The 23,359-nt window shown below is 38.1% G+C and overlaps 2 protein-coding genes across 3 annotated transcripts; one reads left to right on the plus strand and one right to left on the minus strand.

Annotated features, from left to right (window-relative positions):
* Positions 1-10,543, plus strand: LOC134674720 (histone-lysine N-methyltransferase Set8). 2 transcript variants are annotated; one of them, XM_063532846.1, is made up of 7 exons: positions 1-368; positions 735-834; positions 989-1,412; positions 1,969-2,159; positions 2,740-2,957; positions 3,752-6,206; positions 6,559-10,543. In XM_063532846.1, exons 1-5 carry the CDS (start codon positions 359-361, stop codon positions 2,945-2,947), a joined length of 933 nt encoding a protein of 310 aa, XP_063388916.1. In that variant the 5' UTR covers positions 1-358; the 3' UTR covers positions 2,948-2,957; positions 3,752-6,206; positions 6,559-10,543. The 2 variants fall into 2 exon arrangements, with proteins under 2 accessions (XP_063388916.1, XP_063388917.1); XM_063532847.1 differs by having other exon boundaries at positions 3,752-6,188; positions 6,553-10,543.
* Positions 10,544-10,994: 451 nt separating this feature from the next.
* On the minus strand, positions 10,995-23,310 carry LOC134674719 (ATP-dependent RNA helicase Ddx1). Its single transcript, XM_063532844.1, has 13 exons — positions 22,794-23,310; positions 22,535-22,652; positions 22,282-22,448; positions 21,138-21,269; positions 20,516-20,705; positions 18,544-18,731; positions 17,410-17,534; positions 16,826-16,963; positions 15,285-15,499; positions 14,282-14,397; positions 12,742-12,849; positions 11,928-12,062; positions 10,995-11,154 (listed from the first exon to the last, which is right to left on the minus strand). Exons 1-13 carry the CDS (start codon positions 23,241-23,243, stop codon positions 11,050-11,052), a joined length of 2,187 nt encoding a protein of 728 aa, XP_063388914.1. The 5' UTR covers positions 23,244-23,310; the 3' UTR covers positions 10,995-11,049.
* Positions 23,311-23,359: the final 49 nt, after the last annotated feature.

Below are 23,359 nucleotides of genomic sequence, written 5' to 3' on the forward strand. Positions count from 1 at the left end.
GCCAATGAAGGAATAGGTAATAGTAAAACGAAAACAAGCGTCCATTTTCTTTCTCCTGTAGCTTCTGTATCTTGAGTCAGTTTTTAAAAGAAATCTAATTATAATTCATAAATGGCGAAGACATAAAGCCATCCTAGAGTTTGAAGAAGTACATTGTAGGTAAAAATATCTGCATGTTCCGCTCGTGACAAGAACCAGATGATGATTGATCACATGAAGATTTCCCGCGATCCTATCATGACAAGGACTATTACCAAACATTCGTAACACGACGCTGCCTCAGCATTGCGTCTGATAAGACCAGTTCTCTGACGGTCTTTTCTGGTCTTTTTGTTGTGTCTGTTAATCTTTGAAGGACATGGTTCGAGGTTAGTATAATTTTACATAACTATTAGAGGTCCAAGTTATTGTTGTCTAGCTTTGTTCACAGTATGCATCTGAAAATCTATTGGTGGCACTTATCGAAATAAAACATGATCAGCATCATGGGAACCTTGAGGTTATATTGACTGTTTGCTTTTTTCTATTTCTCCTTGACATAAAATTAATATTTATAACTATTTTTTTTTTCTATATTTTTCTCTTACCCTCTTCTGAAAATCATATAACTTTCTAGTTTTAATATTATAATTTATAACCTTAAAGAAAATCTTGGAAATTACTTTTTATTTGCGAAACCATATATTTTTTCTTCTGGGTGGTTCTGGATAAAAACCTCACAAATTGTGTTCCAGCCAATACTTTGGCCTCCCAGGAGGGTGTAAAGACCCCTCATCGCATTGAGTTATGTGAGCACCAGCCTGTCAGACCTACCCGCACCTATAGGAAGCGCAGGTAACTGCGGCTTTATTATTATTTATTTAATAATATTAACTTATTATAACACTATTATACTATGCTAATTATTCTAGCCAGCTAGATTATTATTGACTGCAGGAGATTCTTACATTTATAAATTATAATAATTAATTTCCATCCTATATTACAGGATCATAACTGCCACACCCACTAAGACTGAGAATGTAGAAGTGAAATCTGAACCAAAAATAAAGAAAATTGATGTTAAATCTAAACCACTGAAAAATTGTAACGGGTTCACAAACATGACCAACGGACTCAGTGTGCGCTCCCGAGCAGCTCGGGCCGCTGCCCGGGCCGCAGAAAGCCACAAACTAACTGAATATTTTAAGGAAGAACTGAAGAGTCCTAAGGTGGAACGTCCACCAACACCCAAAGATATAGAAAAGACTGTCAAAGTAGAACCTAAAATCACAAATGGAAATTCAAATCATAAGCTAACGGAGTATTTCCCTGTGAGGCGTAGTGTAAGGAAGACTTCAAAATGTGTGATGGCAGAGAAGATGAGAGATTTGGAACGGGCTGTGAGAGAACAGAGAGAAGATGGGCTGGCGGTGAGTATCGATTACATAGTCAATTTAGTATTTAAATATCCTCTTAAAATTTGGATTATATCTAAATATCTTATATTTATATAGATATACGTAAAATATATCCATATTCATCATTTATAAATCAAAAGTTAAATTTGCATTACAAAACACACCTTTGAAAAATTTCCTTTACCATTCTTTCTGAAAAGAATAATTGTCAGTATCTGTTTTATTTGGTTAACATACCACAGGAAATGATATTAAGACAAAGTGTTGTTTTAAATGAGCAATTGAGCACTTATCAGAGTTATCAGTGAATTAATTACTGCAAATGTAATACTGACCTATTTTTTTAAGTTACTTATACTGAATTTATCTTGACCAATAGATACTAAATATTTTATTGTTACAATGAATGACAGTAGTAAAAATTTACATTATCTGACTTCAATGTTTATCATCTCATCCCATAAAAAAATGCAATCCATTATAACTGTACCAATAACTATAAGACAAATTGGAAATGTATTATCTGTCTGTCAGTCTTCTATACTAAAGTTTGCATTCTTTGTCACAGGTGGCATATTTCGAAGGCAAAGGGCGCGGTATAATCGCGACGCGGCCCTTCTGCCGCGGCAGCTTCGTGGTGGAGTACTCGGGGGAGCTGGTGGGCGTGCAGGAGGCTCGCGAGCGCGAGCACATGTACGCGCAGGACCCGGAGGCAGGCTGCTATATGTACTACTTCAGACTGCAGGATCAACAGTATTGGTGAGTTATTTTAAGGTGCCATGGCTGGTACACTACAAAAACGAATGATCACTGGGAGGGTAGAACAAAAGAGGAGCTCAGGATATGCTCACGGTTGAATCGATTCTGTTAAAAAAGTTATCAGGAATTCACTACAGCTGTCCATCTAGAGACCAAGATACAATTGACAATTCCTTTTTATACGTTTTGGATCCTTAAAGATTCGCCAACATAATAGTCAGAAGGAGATCTAAATTTCTTATGGTGGGAGTAGTTGTAGTTGGGATATAAATATTTTATAATATAAAGGATGTACATTTTGTAAAAGAAACTAGGTCACGATGTCGCGCGGCAACCGTGCGCAACGGATACCGGGCTGCTGCGCGAGCCAACTCGATCATAGACACGCCTTTAGATGTGGAGCCGAAGGATAAAGTTACTGTTAAAGTTTAGGTTAAATTACGGAGGATACACCTGGTATAGGAATAAACTTATATAAACACTGCGTGGGAGTCTTTAAAAGTCATGAAAATGCTAGGGAAACGCCATATAATGACTTGACTAAGTGAAAAACAGATTGTAATCAACTTGACCTTTCCAGTATCGACGCAACGGCAGAATCCGGCCGCCTCGGTCGCCTAGTGAACCACTCGCGCACCGGCAACCTGCACACTAAGGCGCTGTGGGTGGACCGGCCGCGGCTGGTGCTGCTGGCCGCGCAGGACATCGCGCCCGGCGAGGAGCTCACCTACGACTATGGCGACCGCTCCAAGGAGTCGCTTCAGCACCACCCCTGGCTCGCGCTCTGACGTGTCACTGGTGAGACTTTTTTTTTCTTAGCCGATTGGAGTGTCTGAGAGCTGTCTGAGAGATCCTCAGCAATGAGGGACCGAGGAAGAAGAGAGCTGGGCAAAGGCCTCTCCCCTGGTTCACCATAACTCCCGATTTTGTGCTTCCTCCGGCCAGTAGTAAATGGTGTCAAAGTCGTCTCGCCATCTCCTCCTGGGCCTACCCTGACACGCTTCATTGCCGGCATCCGCTTGGTGCTATGTTAGCCCACCTATCCGAATGCATGCGATAGACGTGGCCGGCCCAGTCCCATTTGAGCCTGGCGGTGTTTTTGGCGGTGAGTCTTGTAGCACAAAATTTAATGGGCACATTATGAATGGAATTTATTCAATAAGTTGCCATGCACTTGAGCAGCTCAGTGTGCAAGGACCTTCCTGATGCTACATATCGTCGGCTAAAATGCAAATCTCTTAACTTCATTTCAAGAAGGTTTAGCCCACAATACTCAAAATTGCACACTTCTTTAACTTCATAACTTTCATAAGATACTACTACTCACTCATCAGGAAAAAAGGGAATGATCTAAGAAAAACTAATATCAGTACTTAAGATGTCATAAAATTTAAATACTAAAGGTGGCCACTGACGAGCCTTCCAACAGTCCAAATAGCGTGGCTGCAATCCAAAATCGGTCCGTGAATGTCAAAAACGTACAATGTTAATATTAGGATGCCGTCCATTTGGATGAATCCATTTGGAAGGCTCGTCAGTGGCCTGCTTGATGATACAGTTATTATTTATTTACACAATATACTCTATTACAGGTATGTTTCCAGAAATCTCCGGTGGACTACTGAACGTTATTTATTAATTTAGCTTAATTGTGAAGTTTTCTGTTATGACGCTTTGTTTGAAGTTGGACATAATATTCAATGTTGTTAAGTATTAAGACGAGTGGCCTAACTACCTGAATTGACGAGTTTAGTATCTATGCTGGATGTCTTTGCTAAATGATGGTCTTTGATGGCTTTGAATGTCTAATAAACTGATATTTTACGAACAGACATACCAGCATGTAGGTTTCTCAACTCATAATGAGTTTTACATACAGTGGGCTATGAAAAAAAGAAGCATGGTTTTAAAAAAGCAAGCAAGGATTCGGTTTACTAGAAAAATAAGTTGCATAAATAGTATCAATTCTTATTGCATATTAAGTCTTAATCATAAATCAACATTTACATCTCAAATATAAACAAATTACTTCAGTAACGAATATTTTCTGGCACTTGCCTTAAATGATTTGTAATCTTTTTAAACAAAAGGAACGAAAATAATTTTTAGCAACATATATTTCTAGTAAACTACTGCGTTCGAATAAAATGCAAGTACAAATAAATATTGCGTTTTAAGTGAAATCTTATGACCGATGTCCAAAGGAATAATGATGACTTTGAAACATGGAAAGACGTCACTGTCTTATGGTGCCTTCACGAGAGGCCTGAAGACTGGGCCCTTTACTGACCGAGACGCGCGAGCGCCGTCGACACGAAAGTCGACTAAAAATGGTCCTAGATATACCACTTGTTTTGATGCAAGAAATTACCTTAAAATATGTCCTAGTTGATTGCATTAAATTGTAGTATGGGAAAATGGATAGTTTGATAGATAACTATTATTTTTGACGCAAAACGCTACGCGTCTGTGCATTCGCCTAAATCTGGGACTTAATTCCTGTTCTGCGTACATTTAAGTAACCTGATTATTTGTGGAATAAGTTTCTGTTTCCGGGTATTATACCATCGCCCACACTTTTAACACATCGGTAGAGCTTATGCCTTTTGTAATAAGGTCCACCGATGTACGGTATGGAACCGAAAAGTTGTAATTTCGTTTTTGACTGTCACCTTGTATTCCTTTACGGACACGCAACTAACTCGAATAGTGTTGTATTTATCTTTAGTTTTAAGTTATTATTAATTTTAACATTGGAAAGACGCATGGTTGTAAAATTTGCTCAGTGTATTAATGACATACATTTTTGAACCCATCATCAATATGTAATATTGGAAATGCTCTATCTTCATACATTTAAAAGAAATAGTTAATTTGCCCACCGAACACATACGTTACGTTCATCGCAGTTACTGATTGGAACCACATTCATTCATTATTTAAATTATTAAAATCCAGGGTGATTCCGCTATCTTAGAAAATTAAAATAAAATTCTAAAATTAATAACTTTAAGATCGATTTTTCGCTGGCAAATGTAAGTCTTTGAGAGTTGAGGGGTAGAAGCAAACACTATTAAGAGTGACACTGCGGCTTTTTACACATACTGACTTGTTCCTAGTAATCCTAGTAGTCTATCAAGTCCCTTAAAGACACGAGTGACTTTCTGGCACCACCAGACCACTAAGCTATTTAAACATTATCTCATTATAATTTTTGGCGCGCCCTGGATATAGAACTCCCTGCATTTTCGTTATTATAAAAACATACAAAGAGTCCATTTGCGAGACTTGTAGTGATCATAAGCGTAAGTGTGATAGAGACTGTGTCCCGATTAGAGAAAGTAAGAGAAAGAAATTGAGAAATTTGAGAATATAAAGGAAATGCCCTCGAGCGTCAGCGATTTACTAAGACTGAATTTAACGTTTAAAAAGTAATTTATAAACGATTTTTTTACTCGAAAATCGTTGACTCTCGAAATTTGATACACGACAGTTAGAGGAATTTTAATGTTAAGAAAAATTTTATATGTCACTTAGTGTAATTATTTGTAAGTTAGAACCGGTAGGTAGCCCTAATCACCGAACGTTTAGATATTTATGACGTCCTTGTATCGCCTATCGTTCACCAGTAATTTAAGGTAAATCATCTTAGCGCTTTGTTTCTCGTACATTAATTTTGAAATATTTCATTTTGCAATGACATTCACAATATATCACTGCCAGACTTTAAATAGGTAAGTCTTGATTGGTTTGGTATTTGTAAGAATCTTATGGATTTCATTCTTTCGTGTGAGGAAATTCATAAGGTAAACTAGGTCATTGATCCCATTCGCCAGGTGTGCATAGGTTTTGTGATTTCCAGTTAGAAGATACTCGTACATTATATTGAATCTTTGGCTGTAGATTTGTAGAACCTGTCAATGTACAGTACCGGCCAATAATATAATATATATCACCTTTGTGTGTTTATGTATGGACTTGTATAGAGTAAACAATATAGGTTAAGTTTGTAGATTGCATATTTTATTAGTAATTTTATACAAATATGTACCTATATGATGAATACTGCAAAAAAGCGCTGGTGGCCTAGCGGTGAGAGCGTGCGACTTGCAATATGGAGGTCGCCGGTTCGAACCCCGGCTCGTACCAATGAGTTTTTCGGAACTTATGTACGAAATATCATTTGATATTTACCAGTCGCTTTTCGGTGAAGGAAAACATCGTGAGGAAACCGGACTAATCCCAATAAGGCCTAGTTTACCCTCTGGGTTGGAAGGTCAGATGGCAGTCGCTTTCGTAAAAACTAGTGCCTACGTCAAATCATGGGATTAGTTGTCAAGCGGACCCCAGGCTCTCATGAGCCGTGGCGAAATGCCGGGATAACGCGAGGAAGAAGAAGATGATGAATACTGCAATGAAATACTGTGAATTACAATAGGAGACTCAGCACATTACTAAAAACGTTAAGGTGAACATATATTCAAACGAAAAACCTCTATGAAACAACCATTACATAAGACCAAATTTTCTCATAGCTCATACAAACGAGTACTACTAGACTACCTAAATTAGTACGAAGTCACTCACAAATATAAAAAAAAAAGTGTTATACTGTAAAAACATGGAGGTGATATATTATTGGCCGGTACTGTATTTAGTTTAAATACCATTTGTTTTAGACTCAAGGTCAAATGTAACTAAGCATGGTTCCGCATGCCAGTTGTAAGCGTTTAATGCATATGTCCACAATGGAGTGTCAATGACCTTTGCGTCTATACGGAGCTTGAACAACTGGTCGACCTTCGGATTACGAACTATATATGTTGCAGTCAAAAGTGTGAACTGGTCAAAATAACTTTTAACCGACAAAAACAGGCAAAACTGCTTTTGACTGAGCATGTTGGTCAAAAGTAGTTTTACCTGAAAATCATACCTATTTCTGGCAGCAGTTTCGTTTTTAGGGCGTAGCAAAAAAAAAATAACCTTAACCTACCTATCTCTGGGAACAGTTTCGTTTTTTGGGCGTAGCAAAAAAAAAATAACCCTAACCTACCTATCTCTGCGAGTACTTTTGACTGATAGTAACAGTCACAATTACTATTAACCAATGATTTTCAGGTAAAACTACTTTTGACCAACATGCACAGTCAAAAGCAGTTTTGCCTGTTTTTGTCGGTTAAAAGTTCTTTTGACCAGTTCACACTTTTGACTGCGACATATACATATGGTGCACTTGATTTCTAACATTTTCATGATATAGGATAATGGGGACCCTTTGTTTGACATAAAGTTTTAAGCCATAATGTATTGTTTGTCGTATTATCATTAGTCCTAATTCTTAAACCGTTAACTTTTCAGGATTTTCTTAAGGTTATTCAAGAGATAGGTTAGGTATGTTTTATGGCAATCCAGAAAAGTTACGAGTTTCTGAAAAAAGAAAACAAATGACTGACGAAAATGCGGGCAAACAATACATTATATGACTTAAAACTTTATGGGAAACAATAGAGACCCAGGCTAATGTTGCTGGACAGTAACCTTGGACTAAATATAAACTCTTGTTATTATGAAGAAAACAAATGGCTATGTGGGCGAGGTTTTCAATTTAAAATGAATACACATTTATTGTTAGAAAACAAGAGCTTGTTAATGTTATTTTTGGACAACTCGCCCGTTTAGATCGTTACTTCTGCTGCTGATTGTGCTTAGAGACTAGTAAAAAAATAACATATAAATTTTCATACATGGGTTTTAAGATATTTTGAGAGGGAGGTCAAAGAGCCATGCAAAATATAGCTATTTGACTGAAACCTCGCAGTGCCGCCATCTATTTTTTAGAACTGACAAAAATTCAAGTGACGTCTAACTAAAAAATAAAAGATATTCTTATACCAGGCGGCCGATTTTTGAATTTCGATCGTTCGATTTCGTCACTCGAAAATCGGTGGAAAACTGCGAAATGCTAATTTTTGAAATACGAGCAATAGAAATTGGGAATCTAGTGGTATTGACCACTCGTTTTCAATTCTATTAGTAGAATTTAAATGCCTAGTAGTGGAGATATTATTGAACGAAATACACGAAATCGAGTGGTCGAATTTCAAAAATCGGCACCCAAGTTCAGCAACATCACATCTCTATTAGTATTGCTTTCGTAGTTCCTACTCCTGTATACTTAATACTAACGCCTCGTGTGATCCTAACCCTAGTTAATTGACATACTTCTAAAGCCTTATGATCGCTAATAAAGAGGAGGTCTAGTGAGACTGGACATGAATTATTGGAACCGTTGTGTGGTAGGTTACTTTGGGACTATTGAAACAAACATCGGTATACGTCTAAAGCTATAATAATTATGAAAAAAAATCTTAGGACCTGTACAGACGGACGGCAACTTCGACGTGCAGGGGGCCGATTTTTGAATTTCGAGCATTCGATTTCGTCACTTGAAAATCGGTGGAAAACAGCGAAATGCTTATTTTTTAAATACGAGCGATACAATTTGAGAATCGAGTAGTATTTACCACTCGTTTTCAATTCTATTACTAGAATTTAAATGCCGGGTACTGGAGATATTATTGAACGAAATACACGAAATCGAGCGGTCGAAATTCAAAAATCGGCCCCCAGTTCCCATATTCCCATACAAGTTGCAGTCAGTCTGTATCGGCCCATAGCTTTCTTGTTAGTTGATACAATTATTGTTTCAATATGTTTCAAGTTGCTACCAACCAAATGGTGTTTTAAAATGTCTCCGCATAATTTTACATCCTAATAACTCTAGGTTAATTATATTAAATATTTTAAATAGATTAATATATTCCGTTCAAATTCAAATATTGTAATGCATTTTGTTTTAAGTATAACCCGTAAGTGATAGTGGGGTAGCACTGAATACTGTTAACCGCGGTTTGGTTTGAGTTAGTATGATTTTTTAGATGTTGTGAGCTACTTTTGTAGAATTATGTCTCGAATACACGAGTTAAGCCGCTTGACTAAACTACTGACGCCAAGTTTTATAGTCTTTAGACTTAGTCGTATTCACGTGGCTTTCTCATGTAATTGTATCTTACACCTATCTGGGAGAACATTAACTAGCTTTAAGTACTTTTATATCCAATTACAACATAGACAATTAACTTTTTTTTACATGTGGAAGATGTGAATCAAATTGATAACAAAAATAAAGTGTAAAATCATCTAGGTAAGCTTGATGCTGAAACTGGATTGTCTAGAGTTAGATTTTGACTTTGGACTGAAGTTTTTTACTGAAACAGTCTTATGGTCGGGGTTAAAGCTAAGATAAAATTTAGTTTGACGTTCACTACTATCCTGCAGCAATTCAAAACACGCCAATCTCGCTTATATTGATTATATGATAAAAAAAACGTTCAAATATGTAGTTACTAGAATAATACACATTATTTATAATTATTCTGTAATAAAACATGAAATGTTGGAGGATGGCAAACTTACGAATTTTATACCTTTTTAGTTATGTGTATAATTTACAATACAACAAGATATCCACATTACCTAATTTACGAAGTTATGTCGCCGAATTACCTAATTAGTAATCATGTTAAAATGGACTATTTTTGTATAATGAATAGATTTTTTAGACCACCTCAAGCTAAGATCACCCAAGAAAAAATAAACACAGAAGTTAGGGTCCGATTACACGAGTTAAGGGCCCCACTGATTAACAATCCTCCGGACGGTATCGGCCTGTCAAAATATGGAGTGTAGAAGTAAAGGAGAGCTATCTTTTATAGTAAGACGGTTGTAAAAGTGTCCAGCAGTCAATTGAAATAATAGTTCGAAATCTCTCCGGTGGCGCTAGGGTAGCACCCAGACATAACATGAATTTAGACCTTATTGACTGAGTGAAGTGCGCTGTCAATTATTTGAAGTTAGAACAAAATTTTGACAATTCCGAACAACTGACAGGCCGATAGCGTCCGGCGGACTGTTATTCAGTGGGCCCCTTTACGTGGCGAACGACTAAGATAAGTCGAAACCTACGTCAGTTAAATAGAAAAGGCTATTGTAATCATGCCTTTATACTTGTAGAATAATGTTTTCTTGAACAATATTAATTTACTGAAGTGTTTCTTACTTTTTAACATAGATGTATTTTATTTAATATATGAATTGTTTTTGTCAAGGGCAGTTTATTACGAGGCTGGTATTTGTTTGTTAATAATGAGATGAAACAATTGCCGATTGGATATTACATTTTACATTTAGCAACAGTATTGTTATGGTTAATTTCCTACTTAGCGGTGTTATGAGACTTATTTATTTTGGAATAAGGGCACCGTGCACTGCCCAAATAATAATCAGTAGTGATTGAGTGAAATATAAAAAATAATGAACTTTGATTTAATGTGTTTTATTTCATTAATATTTCCTAATCATTAATAAATTGTGTATTAGAGAATTCGGGTAAGGGTGGTATTCCATCTGTCCAATGTGTATTGCGTCTTACATTTGAAATGCACTGACATTGGACTGGTGGAATACCACCCTCACAAGCAAAGCTCACTATGCTAAGAGTGTTAATAAATGCACTGTTGTTTTGTAATTGTAGTGAGTTTTGGTTGTCATCTGATGATCATATAAGTACAATAAAATAAAATCCATACACGCAAGTGTCTTAAGTAGTCTTACTCGTGGAAAAGACATGGCATACTATAAATGTATGAATGCATATACAGAGAGCTGCAAAATTGCATGAACACATGAATGAATTCATTTAGAAAGTGGCGATGTAATTATGCGGCTGGAACATTTGTATAGTCGGGGTTTAGTTTCTTACAGTAAAACAAATAGTTACGCAAGATCAGTCGTTATATTCACGTATCTTATAAATAAATGTAAGTAAAGCTTAAGCAATGGTGACATTGTGGTGCATCTTGAGGTAGTAGAGCTGCGCCTGCGACTCCAGCTCCTGCAGGGACTTGACTACTGGCGCCATCTGTGTCACGTGGTCCTGCAACAATACACATTTTGTAAATATAAAAAAAAATGTGCAAAGTGCACGTAAAATGGATTTTTCCTTTTTTTCGTAAAACGTAGTTTTCGCAGTGTTACTTGTCACTTTTTGACACCTATCAAGAAGGATATTTAGTTTTAGCTGGTTTTAGACTACGTCCCATAGCCACTCACATGATTGATATTTTACAGTGACCTCTATTATTATGTGAAAATATTATTATTATGTGACAGCTTGCAACTACAGTTTCATAAAGCATGTGAGTGGATAGTAGCAACATCGCCACCAAAAAGGTGTTTTGCACTATGTTACAATAAAAACTTGTTTTTTTTTATTGGTATTAACTCTGAAACTAGGCGAATTTCAATACAGTTTAGAGGAAATTTTTGTCTCTAAATATAAACAGGAATACACTGTTAAAATTATTCAATTTCCTCATGTTACACCGTGTACAAAAATAGTTGTATATCCGTCTGCACAACGGCACCACTATTTTTCTTGATAAAGTAATAGCCTCCGAACACAGACATCCTCCAGACTGAGCATAGTCGCGCTACCCCCTCTGCCACGCATACGGTAATTTTACTCCATGTTCGAGTCGAAAGAGTATTTGTGTGACGTCCGTGTCTTTGAACGGACCAATCACGGCACGGGACTTCGCTCACCTCGTCCCGCGCACCCCCACATTTTTGGCATCATCGGTTGCATGAAATAATTGCTCTAAACTCGGTCTAGAGGATTCCTAGTCTATGCCTCCGAACGACACTTACCTGGTACCCAGAGCCGATCTGCGTCCTCTTCTGCCCGTACACGACCTTGCCGTCGAACTCGTTGGCCGCCACCTTCAGATCAGACTCCACTTGCTGAATTGTCACGTTCAAATGGTCCTCAATATCGGCCAAATACTAAAACAAGCATAACAAAAATAGTTACTTTAAATCCGTGCAAATAATTGTTCCTCTTGACTTTTATTTCTAGTCAAAATGTTTGTAAAGTTGACTACTACTAGCGCCATCTAGAACAGAAATAAGAACTAGAATGATGAACTAAATCGTCAACAGATGGCGTTAGGTGTCTCCACTTTTCGAACCTTGCACATTCTTGTTTAAAATCATTCGTAAAAAAATAAATTTTAGTAAAAAATATATAGCTCGGTAATTATATTAAATATTCTAAGAATTGTTTAATCAAATTACATATATTTAGATTTAAAAAAAAATGCATGCATAACTCATCAATTTGAGGTTGACGGAATGGTTTTAACTTTATTAAGTTTGATTTTATTATTTTTTTAAATAAAAATTAAAACAATAGCCCAGTATATCCCCAAACTATAGTCTTTTTAGCATTAGAAAAAGTGTACGCGATCTTGACGTGCCTTTTAATTGAAAAAAAAAAAATATTATTACTTATGACAGCAAAATAATGTCAATAATCGTATATGATTCATAATTGTTACAATATTTGCCGTGACTTATTTTTCAATAAAAAAGACACATCAAGATTGTTTACCTTTTTTCTAATGCTATAAAAACGAACTGTATATGTAATCAGGGTGTAACGTAGTGAATTATTCATATTCACCTGCATCTCGTTGTACCACATGCAGCAGCCCTTGGGGCGATCGTCGATGAGATTGGTGTTCCAGCAGTTGCGCCCGCGCGACGAGCACCACTCGCCGTGGTACCACACCTGGAAGTAATACATTAAGCAATTAAATATTGAATTACGCAAAACCGGCAACACGAGTTATTCCCAGTTGTTATCACGAAGTTTCTCTAGCATTGGACGCCATTGCAGGTGCGCTTTGCTACAGGTAGCTAAAAACACATCCGTTCCACACCAATTTTGGTGGCTAGCCATAAGCCGCGCGTGGCGCTGTCGCCACCAAGCGGCCATATCTGTCCCGATCGTAACAGACGCGTTTTGTTAGAGAGTGAGTCTTCTTACCTATAGTTCGTTTTTTAGGGTTCCGTACCCAAAGGGTAAAACGGGACCCTATTACTAAGACTTCGCTGTCTGTCCGTCCGTCCGTCCGTCTGTCACCAGGCTGTATCTCACGAACCGTGATAGCTAGACAGTTGAAAATTTTACAGATGATGTATTTCTGTTGCCGCTATAACAACAAATACTAAAAACAGAATAAAATAAAGATTTAAATGGGGCTCCCATACAACAAACGTGATTTTTGACCAAAGTTAAGCAACGTCGGGAGTGGTCAGTACTTGGATGGGTGACCGTTTTTTTTATTTGCTTTTTTTTTTGTTTTTTTTTTTGCATTAGTGTGACATTCCATTTCCAACTGCAGCTGCAATACTGTACATTTTACTATGGAAACGCGTCGCTGTCATTGTCAATTTCCATAGAAAATGAACAGTATTGCAGCTGCAGTTGGAAATGGAATGTCACTTTTATGGTACGGAACCCTTCGTGCGCGAGTCCGACTCGCACTTGCCCGGTTTTTTTTTTTTAGCATTAGAAAGAACTTGCAAGAAGGTAAGCGATCTTGACATGTCTTTTAATTGAAAAACCCTATTTAAAAATCTTAAACTATTACTCATGAAAGCAGAAGAATATAAAATGATCGTATTGGATTCATAATTGTTACATATTTGCCGTAAGTCACTTTTAAAATGTGTTTTTCAATTAAAAGACACATCAAGATTGTTTACCTTATTTCTAATGCTAAAAAAAACGAAGTATAGTACTATTATTTATTCTGCGGCCATTGGTAACAGGACCCGGGTATGTCCTTAAACCACGTCCAAGACCACCGGTGGACGGGCAGCAGCGTCCCTCAAATTCGGTGTACTCGACTGCGATCGCCAACCCGCCTGCCAAGCGTGGCGATTATGGCATTCACCCCCCAATAAAGGGGGAGGCCTATGTTCAGCAGTGGACGTCTTATGGCTGAGATGATGATGATGATGATGATGATTGGTAACAGCAGGAATTTTCTTCTCAACTTTTATCACACCCGCTTCTTCTTTATCTATGAAGTTTGACTGTTTTATTGGGATTGGCCATTAAAAATTTGGTGGTGGTGGTACGGTAATAATTTTTTACGTTTTAGCTATGACTTCTATGGCGGTTAAAACACAATTTATATATATGAGTGTCATACCTTTTCAGGCACGGTGGAGACTAGACTGATAGCGAGCCCCATGCGTTCCGCGCGCCCCACACGACCGATGCGGTGCACGTAGTTTGACTTCTCATCGGGCAGGGTCACGTTGATCACTGAAACAGTTTTATTGTTAGTGTCGTAACGGTATGTATCGTAGCTGTGGTGCCAACCAGTGCAACAATCATTTTTTCTTCGACTTTAGAAGCATTCCATAAGAGTGCCGCTTAGGGTGGTATTCCATCTGTTCAATATCTTTGTCCGATGTGTATTGTTTCTCACATTTTGCTTTAATGAGAGAGTGAGACGCAATGACATTGGACTAAGAAATTGGACAGGTGGAATACCACCCATAGGAAAATTTTCTTTAGACTAGGATTATTCCACTAGAGTGCCGCACAAACACAACTCTTTTATTTTTCAGAATACCTACTAAGAAGTCAATTTTTGGATTGATATTGTAGATTTTTAATATGAGCCATACCATACCATATCATCATCCGACGAAAAATTCAATTTCAGAAGAAATCATTTTCAGAAGCATTAAAGCGTAAGTGACACCCAATTAGAATGTTCCTTACACCCCTCTCGAAACGTACAATGAATTATGAAAAAAATTTACTATTATATAAATAAGCTGATTTAAGGCTTATAAATTTCGCTAATAAACCAGGGGTAAAGCCCGGATTACATTTATTTATTCACAATTTATCAGTTATGCGTGTGAGTTTTCCTAATTCTTTGACTAGATGGCGCTAGTAGTCGACAGAAATCCATCAGTCACAAATGACATGACATTCAAAATGTTATTGTTGAGCGGTAATTGTCCCTAATTTAAGTCTGCAGTGTGAAGAATAGCGTATATGAATATATTGATCATTGACTGCTCACTAAGAAACCACTCGCCCACGAAGAAAAAAATATTTAGCAACTGCTTCAAACGCTATCTCGCTGTCACTGGAGCGGCGTGCGGATCCGCAGTGTGAAAACTAGGAAAACTCACTAAACGGCAGTCCAGACACATCAATGCCTCTCGCAGCGACATCAGTGCAGATGAGGAACTTGACCCTCTGCTGCTTGAAGCTCTCCAGGTTGGCCTTCCTCTCCTGCGGCTTCCGGTCGCCGTGGAGACATACGCAGGAGAACTCGCTGCCGAAAGACTTGAGGAACCGCTCCATGTTGTCGCAGTCGAGTTTCGTGCGGCAAAAGATTATGGCTCTGTAAAAATACGAATATAACAGAATGTAAATTAACTTATACGATTATAACATATTTTTGAGCAACACAGTTGGTTAGTGCCTGACATTTTAAGGTAATTGTCCGTTAAAATCTTTATTTTTATGGCGTTTTAAAAATTGTTATTCTCTAGCCGCCCGAGGCCTATATAAAGGCATCAAATTTCATTGTATTTTGTTTTGACATATAAATAACCCTAAAGGGGCTCACTGATTAACAGTCCGCCGGATGGTATCTGCCCGTCAGTTGTTCGGAAATGTCAACTTTTCGTTCTAACTGACTGGCCGATTCCGTCCGGCGGACTGTTAAGCAGCGGTGTTAGGGCTCCTTAAGAGGAGGCCTGTGCCCAGCAGTGGGACGTATATAGGCTACATTATTATTTCATTATTATATAAGTCAGAATTGAATTTAACTTGGTCAAAACTTGTGATCTGTATGCACCTAGGCGGTTAGAGGAGACGTCACAAAATTCATCGCGTATAAGAATTAAATATTGAATTTATTATAAATTATAAGGCCAATTTTTAGAAAACTAGAATAATTAAAAACTATATTCATAACAATTAAAATAATATTTTAGTAAAGAAGTAGATTAGTAAACTATGTTATTATACTTAACCCACCGTCGCGATATTGAGTCGGCAAGAAAGTTCCCTCTGCCTTCGACCATCGCGATATCTCGTTTCGCGATTTCATACAAAATATATGAAAAATCTTTGCTTTGGGAGTTTAGCGTTTAATATGATAAGAGTTCACTATTATAAACCACATGTGTGAGCCAAGGTCATCGACCGCATGGGCAAAGTTTACCCAATTCCACGCTAGATGTCACTTTGTCATCCAACTCGATTCGTACATCGCGGTATCGTTTGTTTCCCGCAGAATGTAGGCAAGGTTTGGTTCCACTTTTGTCAAATTGCCATCAGAAGGGTCTTAACTGACTCGACTGAACAGCGAGTGATGAATTCGGATATGAATTTCGTGATTCCACCCCGCTCGCCTGTAAGTCAACTATCGCAGACTTGCAGGTCGATGATCTGACGCTGTTTTTGGCCACCTTATAAAAATTTGAAAATACAATCATTGCACTGGAATGCTTGAATCGCAACAGTGCAGTGCAACAATTTTGATTGGAACTCATGAAATAAATATTTATGGAAATCTCTGCCATCTTTTTCTCTCATTGATAGGATTTTAGTAATACTTATTATTTCCATTTGTATATCGCATTTCCCTTCCATTACGTTAAAAGCGTGTACATGTACTAGGTTCCTGTTTATGCAAAATCTTACAAACAACTTTCCTCACCTGTCCATCTTATGTTCCCGGATGGCGCGCACGCAGTACTCGCCCTTCAGGATCTTGACGGCCTCGGAGAGCGTCTCGGGCGTCGTGTTCCCGCTGCGGATGTTGTCTTTCGCGTGAACCGCGTCGGTTGTTATTTGTCTGTAAAAACAATGTACTTTAAAAGTCCGACAAAATTATTGAGGGCGCCACTTCCTACGCAACTATCACATTTTTGACGTAAAATGCTTAAACATGGCAACAGTTTAGTATGTTTTTTTTTAGTTCTGCAAAACTATCCTTTTATATAACTAGGATAATCATGCAACAACACAAATTATCATAAATAAAGTGAGTCGTTAGCACACCGATTTTTGTCCTCATAGTCGAAAATAAAAGATCGGCCACACGCGTCAACATTGCAACATACGAGTATTAAAAAAGTGATGTACGAGTCGATAAGTGACTAAGGTTGGTATTCACCTCTCCAATTTCTTGGTCCTATATGCATTGCGTCTCACTCTCTCATTAAGCAAAATGTGAGACAAACGGTGTAAGGGTAGGGTCCCTTCGGTAGGAAAACATAGGAACACGCAGTATTGGCTTACTTGCGCAGGGTCTCCCAGGAGCGGTCCTTCTGGGGGTCGATCAGCGCCACCACGTGGTGAACGGTCTCTGGGACCGCGTCCTCGCCCTTCAAATCGATCCACGTTGGGAAGTGCATCAGCTTCTCCTGCAATTGCAGTTATATTTATTTAGTATAGACTATAGTCATCTATCGTCGTCGAAATAAAAGGCTATTTTATTTTATTTTTTATAGTCAAGAGTTCTAAAGTCAAGAAAAGTCGTCACCTCATGTTAGAGTTTATACAACACCATGTTTTGTCGTAACTGGACTGTTAAACGCGAGCGACATATACAACAGCTATAATTTTTGTATGATATGGTAATTCACTAGTAACTGGTTACTTTTAGTAACTGGCTGCCCTAAACTAAAAAAACCGGGCAAGTGCGAGTCGGACTCGCGCACGAAGGGTTCCGTACCATAAAGCAAAAAAAAAAAAAACGGAAAAAATGCAAAAAGAAAACGGTCACCCATCCAAGTACTGACCACGCCCGAAGTTGCTTAACTTTGGTCAAAAATCACGTTTGTTGTATGAGAGCCCCACTTAAATCTTTGTTTTTTATTCTGTTTTTAGTATTTGTTGTTATAGCGGCAACAGAAATACATCATCTGTGAAAATTTCAACTGTCTAGCTATCACGGTTCGTGAGATACAGCCTGGTGACAGACGGACGGACGGACGGACAGCGAAGTCTTAGTAATAGGGTCCCGTTTTACCCTTTGGGTACGGAACCCTAAAAATGAATTTTATTCACCTATAAACAGAATTCACTTTAGTATAAGGTTTCAATAACTGGCCACCTTATACTAAAATGAATTCTATTTATAGGTGAATAGAATTCATTTTTGGTTTGGGGTGGCCAGTTACTGGCGAATTACCCTATTATTATAGTGTAATAATGACTTAATAGTGTTAATACAATACGACTATGACAAAAATTTGGTGTGACTAATAGTTAAGTATGATACCAACGTTTCTGGCGAGTTGGCGACCTAACTCGAGTTATATCATCATCATCACCACCAGGAATAAAAACTTGACATGCTTAGAAATTCGAACAATGTGACATTTCGCGGTGTTTCTACCTTAAATGTGTGTTCGAAATGTTCGAACTTACCGCCATCTTCTTAACTTCAAAAGCGTGCAGCGTCGCTGAACACACGACCATCTGTAACCTGCGTCCGTCGGACGTTATTTTCGGCATCTGTCGGTGCAGTCGCTCGATCATGTCTCCGTAGCCAGCCTTCAGCAGACCGTCGGCCTCGTCCAGAACGAAGAAGCGGCAGTGAGTCAACGCTAAGTAGCCTGAAATGCAATTGGATATCTTGTCGGTAGTAAACTTGTGCCCCTAAGTGTGGGACTAATCCTAATAAAGCCTAGTTTCCCCTCTGGGTTGGAAGGCCAGATGGCAGTCGCTTTCGTAAAAACTAGTGCCTACGTTAATTCTTGGGATTAGTTGTCAAGCGGACCCCAGGCTCCCAAGAGCCGTGGCAAAATGCCGGGATATGTAGGATACGCGAGGAAGAAGAGAGAGTAAACTTGTGCCCCTCGCCGTCGTGATATCACATACAGAGTAGAGATGCACCGGATATCCGGTTACTATCCGGTATCCGGCCTATCCGGCCATTATTTTACTATCCGGCCGGATACCGGATAGTGTCCTTCTATCCGGCCGGATACCGGAAGGTAACATTGCTTGATTTCGGAGTAAACAAATTGGATTTAAGAAACAGACACGGTCATAATCGTACTTGTTTATTATTTTAAAACAATGTAATCATTTCACTGACTTGCACGCGCACTCATTTCGAACCTAGAAATGAGTCCGCGCGAACGTTTACTAGGAAACATGTCAAACCTGCAGAATGCGCACCTGAAAAACCGAAATGTAGGTATAGTTCCGGGCCGAATATCCGGCGGCCGGATACCGGATATTCGGCCAGAGTCCAGGCCGGATATCCGGTATCCGGTATCCGGCCAAACAACTATCCGTTGCATCTCTAATACAGAGTCCAAACAGATCGTAAGTATAAATTCAGTTTCAGGGAGTGTGATAATTAACACACAAGGTTTTTGTTGAGTCTAGTCTTATACTAGATGTCGCTAGTAGTGTCACATTTAAATTCATGGAGTCATAAAAATATTTTACTGTGTGTTGAAGTCCAGCTAAAGTATATAAACTTGATGGTGATATGCCATCTGTCCAATATATTGGTCCTATGTCACTGCGTCTCATTCTCTCATTACGTTTACGATTTATGACGTATTAAAAAAAACTACTTACTAGATCTCGTTCAAAGCAATTTTCGGCGGAAGTTTGCATGATAATGTACATCATATATGTTTTTTAGTTTTATCATTTTCTTATTTTAGAAGTTACAGAGGGGGGGGGGGGGGGACACATTTTACCGATTTGGAAGTGTCTCTCGCGCAAACTATTCAGTTTAGAAAAGAATTATATTAGAAACCGCAATATCATTTTTGAAGACCTATCCTATGGATACCCCACACGTATGGGTTTGATGAAAAAAATAATTGAGTTTCACTTCTAAGTAAGGGGAACCCCCAAAATTTATTGTTTTTTTTTCTATTTTTGTGTGAATATCTTAATGTGGTTCACAAAATACATCCACTTACCAAGTTTCAAGAGTATAATTCTTATAGTTTCGAAAAAAGTGGCTGTGACATAAGGACGGACAGACAGACATGACGAATCCGTAAGGGTTCCATTTTTTGCCATTTGGGCACCGAATCCTAAAAACTAGGCAAGTTGTATGTTGTACAAAGTGTAGTTTCCCTACATCTTACACTAGATGTCGCTAGTGATAGTCATTCTACATCCTTTTAGATGTTTGTATATTAAAATGTCAGTCAACTGTAAAAATATGTGTAGCCAACTTATTCAAAAATATGTCCCAAAGTTCTTAATTCGCAAACATAAGAGCTATAGGACATATTTTTGAGATGATTGGTGCACCCAGATTTTTACAGTCGACTGTACTTAAAAATGCGATCAATGTTTGGGAAATTTTACGCCTGGTACGTTTACAACCAAAAACCTGCCTGCGGTCTTATAAAGGCAGCCTTACCTCCAGAAATGAGATCCTCCAGCCTCCCCGGCGTGCCTACAACGATGTCAATCCCTGCGTTGAGCTGACTGATCTGGTCCTTGACGTTGACGCCGCCCACCACCAGCAGCTCGCGCACCTTCGGGTTGTCGATGTGCTTCTTGAACATGGTTATCTGGTTGCACGTCTGCTCTGCTAACTCGCGCGATGGCTAGAATATGTAAAATAAAAAAATAAAAAATGGTTAACATTGTACGAAGTTGGTACCTCTTTTTAAGTATCTAACATGTTGCTTACAAAACACACCTTGGCGTACTGCATGCCTACCTACCCTCAGATACTAGTAAATAAATGCCTAAAAATACTATTACTTATTCTGTGATCTATCTTTCATTCAACCACACCGGCCGCCTGTCTACTATTGTTGTAGATAATGAAATTTGTTATTTTTTCATTTTAAAATAAAAAAAAACAACATGACATGTCTGACCATAGACAATGAAAGCATTTTAGGCATAATTTTATATCTCTTGATGGCAAAAATAGTACCTACACAGTGCCACCTTAGACAATGATCAAGCACATGGTGCTAGAAGAATTCTTCAATATTTACTAATAGCATCATACCCTCAAAAATAATTACCTCAATAATGATAGCTTGCGGCGCGTTGTTCGCAGGCTTGCTCTCAGTAGCCACTCCGGCCTGCACCACATTGTTCTTGACACACTCCTTGGGTGCCTGATTCACTGCTACATAACCTGCTGGTGGTTGATGCTGAAAATTCAAACATGATAGATAGATAGATAATCTGTTTATTTGTTTGCCACAATACACACAGAATAATCAAATACAAAAATGACAGAAAAAAAGAACAAAAAAAAACAATCAATATTTAGAAAAAACAGAAAATACAAGCACAAATAAGAGTAAGACAGATTTTTACAAAAATAGAAAAAGAAAGAAATATACGTATAAATATTGATTCACACAGAAGGAATGTTGTGTGCGTCGCAGCAAAACAAAATGGTTCTGGCTCAGTATTACGCTTCACCCTATTATGGGAGAGGCACTGATATTCTGCCAGAACCAGATCACGCCAATAAAATCAGTGAAAAATATGAAATAATGAAAAGATTTTACTTACCATTTACCAATAAATAACTTAATTCTGCTAACTATTAGGTACCTTGTAATATTTTTACAATCATACTGGAGCCAATTAAGTTATAGTCTTAGCCCCTCAATCTTCAACACTTTATAAAATGAATAACATCTAACTCTTAGGTGTTTTTGATTTTTCATTGATGTTGTACAAAATTGTGATATTGCAAAATTGGGATGCAGAGGAAACTTTTTTACTGACTTGATATTGTATTTAAGGAAGTTGAGGGGTAAGGTAAGACTGATTTGAGGATACAAAATCTAACATCAGTATAATTTTATTCATTGGCCTTTTGACTGGAGTATATGGTAAAAAATTCTTTAGGTTCTCTTGTTTTTTGTCCCCAAAAATGTGATGCAGTGTAGCTTTTCGTGTGGATTGAAATTTAGTTATTAATTTTTCTCAAGAGAACCATAATCAACAGATATAAAGACATGCAATAGCACTCAACTTTTTTTATTTATTTGATAAAAAACAAAAATAGAAACATGTCTGAGTGGTCAAAAACAAGACAACGAAAAGAATTTTGACTAATATTTATAGTTGAAAAAGAAAAAATAAACTCCAATAAATTTCACACTAGCCTTTTTTCAACTTATAACATCTTTGTAAAATAAAATTTACCTTAAAAGGTGTTGCTCCAAAGTTGAAGCTCATTTCAGCATTCTTAAGCACTACAGCTGGAAAGTAGCAATCCGATTTACGAGACTGATCCAATTTGAATGCTACTCCCAGATCCTCTCCATTCTTTGTGTACCGGATCTCACCCGCATTAAAGTTGAGCAGACAACCTGAAAGTGATGATAATTATATCATTTTAGAAGAAAAAATCTAGCAATAATAAGAATTGTGCAACAATGATGAAATATTGTCTTACCAATGACATCATTCTTTCCATATGCTTCACCGTAGTCATCAAACTGCTTGGCATTGGACTTCTTGCCTGTGCCTCCGAAGCCAAACCCTGCGCGATCTGTGCCAAGATCCAACCTTGCCTGTTTGAAGAAAATATTTAAAAAAAACACTTAAGATAAAGTTAAAATTGTCTGTGTCTTTTGACTTAAAGGATTAGTTATGTTACCTTATATTGAAATTAAAGCACAGAATATCAAACGTAAAAGCCTTAACCAACTTACAGCTTGTGTAGACCAGCCCACACGGCACAGCCCCTCATCAGTGACTGTAGCCTCATAGTAATAAGCACCCTTAGTGTGCACGCCCTTCGTGGCCCTGCAGCCGTGCCACATCTTCTGATCTCTCGACTGGCAGCGCAGCCCATCTGGAGTCACCGCCAACGCATCGTTTCGATCAAAAAACGACATCGTCCATTCAGACGATGTTTGCGCTATCACTTTACTTGTCTTTCCTTCCTGTATGTCTTTCAATGTCTCCCACACAATCTGTAAAATGGGTAAGCAGAAAGCACCAGTCTTTCCACTACCAGTTTCTGCAGCCATGAGTACGTCTCCACCACCCAAAATTAGAGGAATCGCTTCAGCCTGTACATCCGTCGGCAACGTCCATTCCATTTCATCGATGGCTTTAGCCAGTTCGGGGAGGACGCCGAACTCCTCGAAGGCAGTCATGATGGAGGAAATTCAATGATATTTCAGCAAAATAAATACAGAATACCCGGTTCAGCCAATTTCTACCCTTTTTTTGACAGTGACACTGGCTGGCGTATATTTTAGTGTTGCCAGTA

This window comes from Cydia fagiglandana, chromosome 20 (genome assembly GCF_963556715.1).
Source record: "Cydia fagiglandana chromosome 20, ilCydFagi1.1, whole genome shotgun sequence".
NCBI classification, from domain to species: Eukaryota; Metazoa; Arthropoda; class Insecta; order Lepidoptera; family Tortricidae; genus Cydia; species Cydia fagiglandana.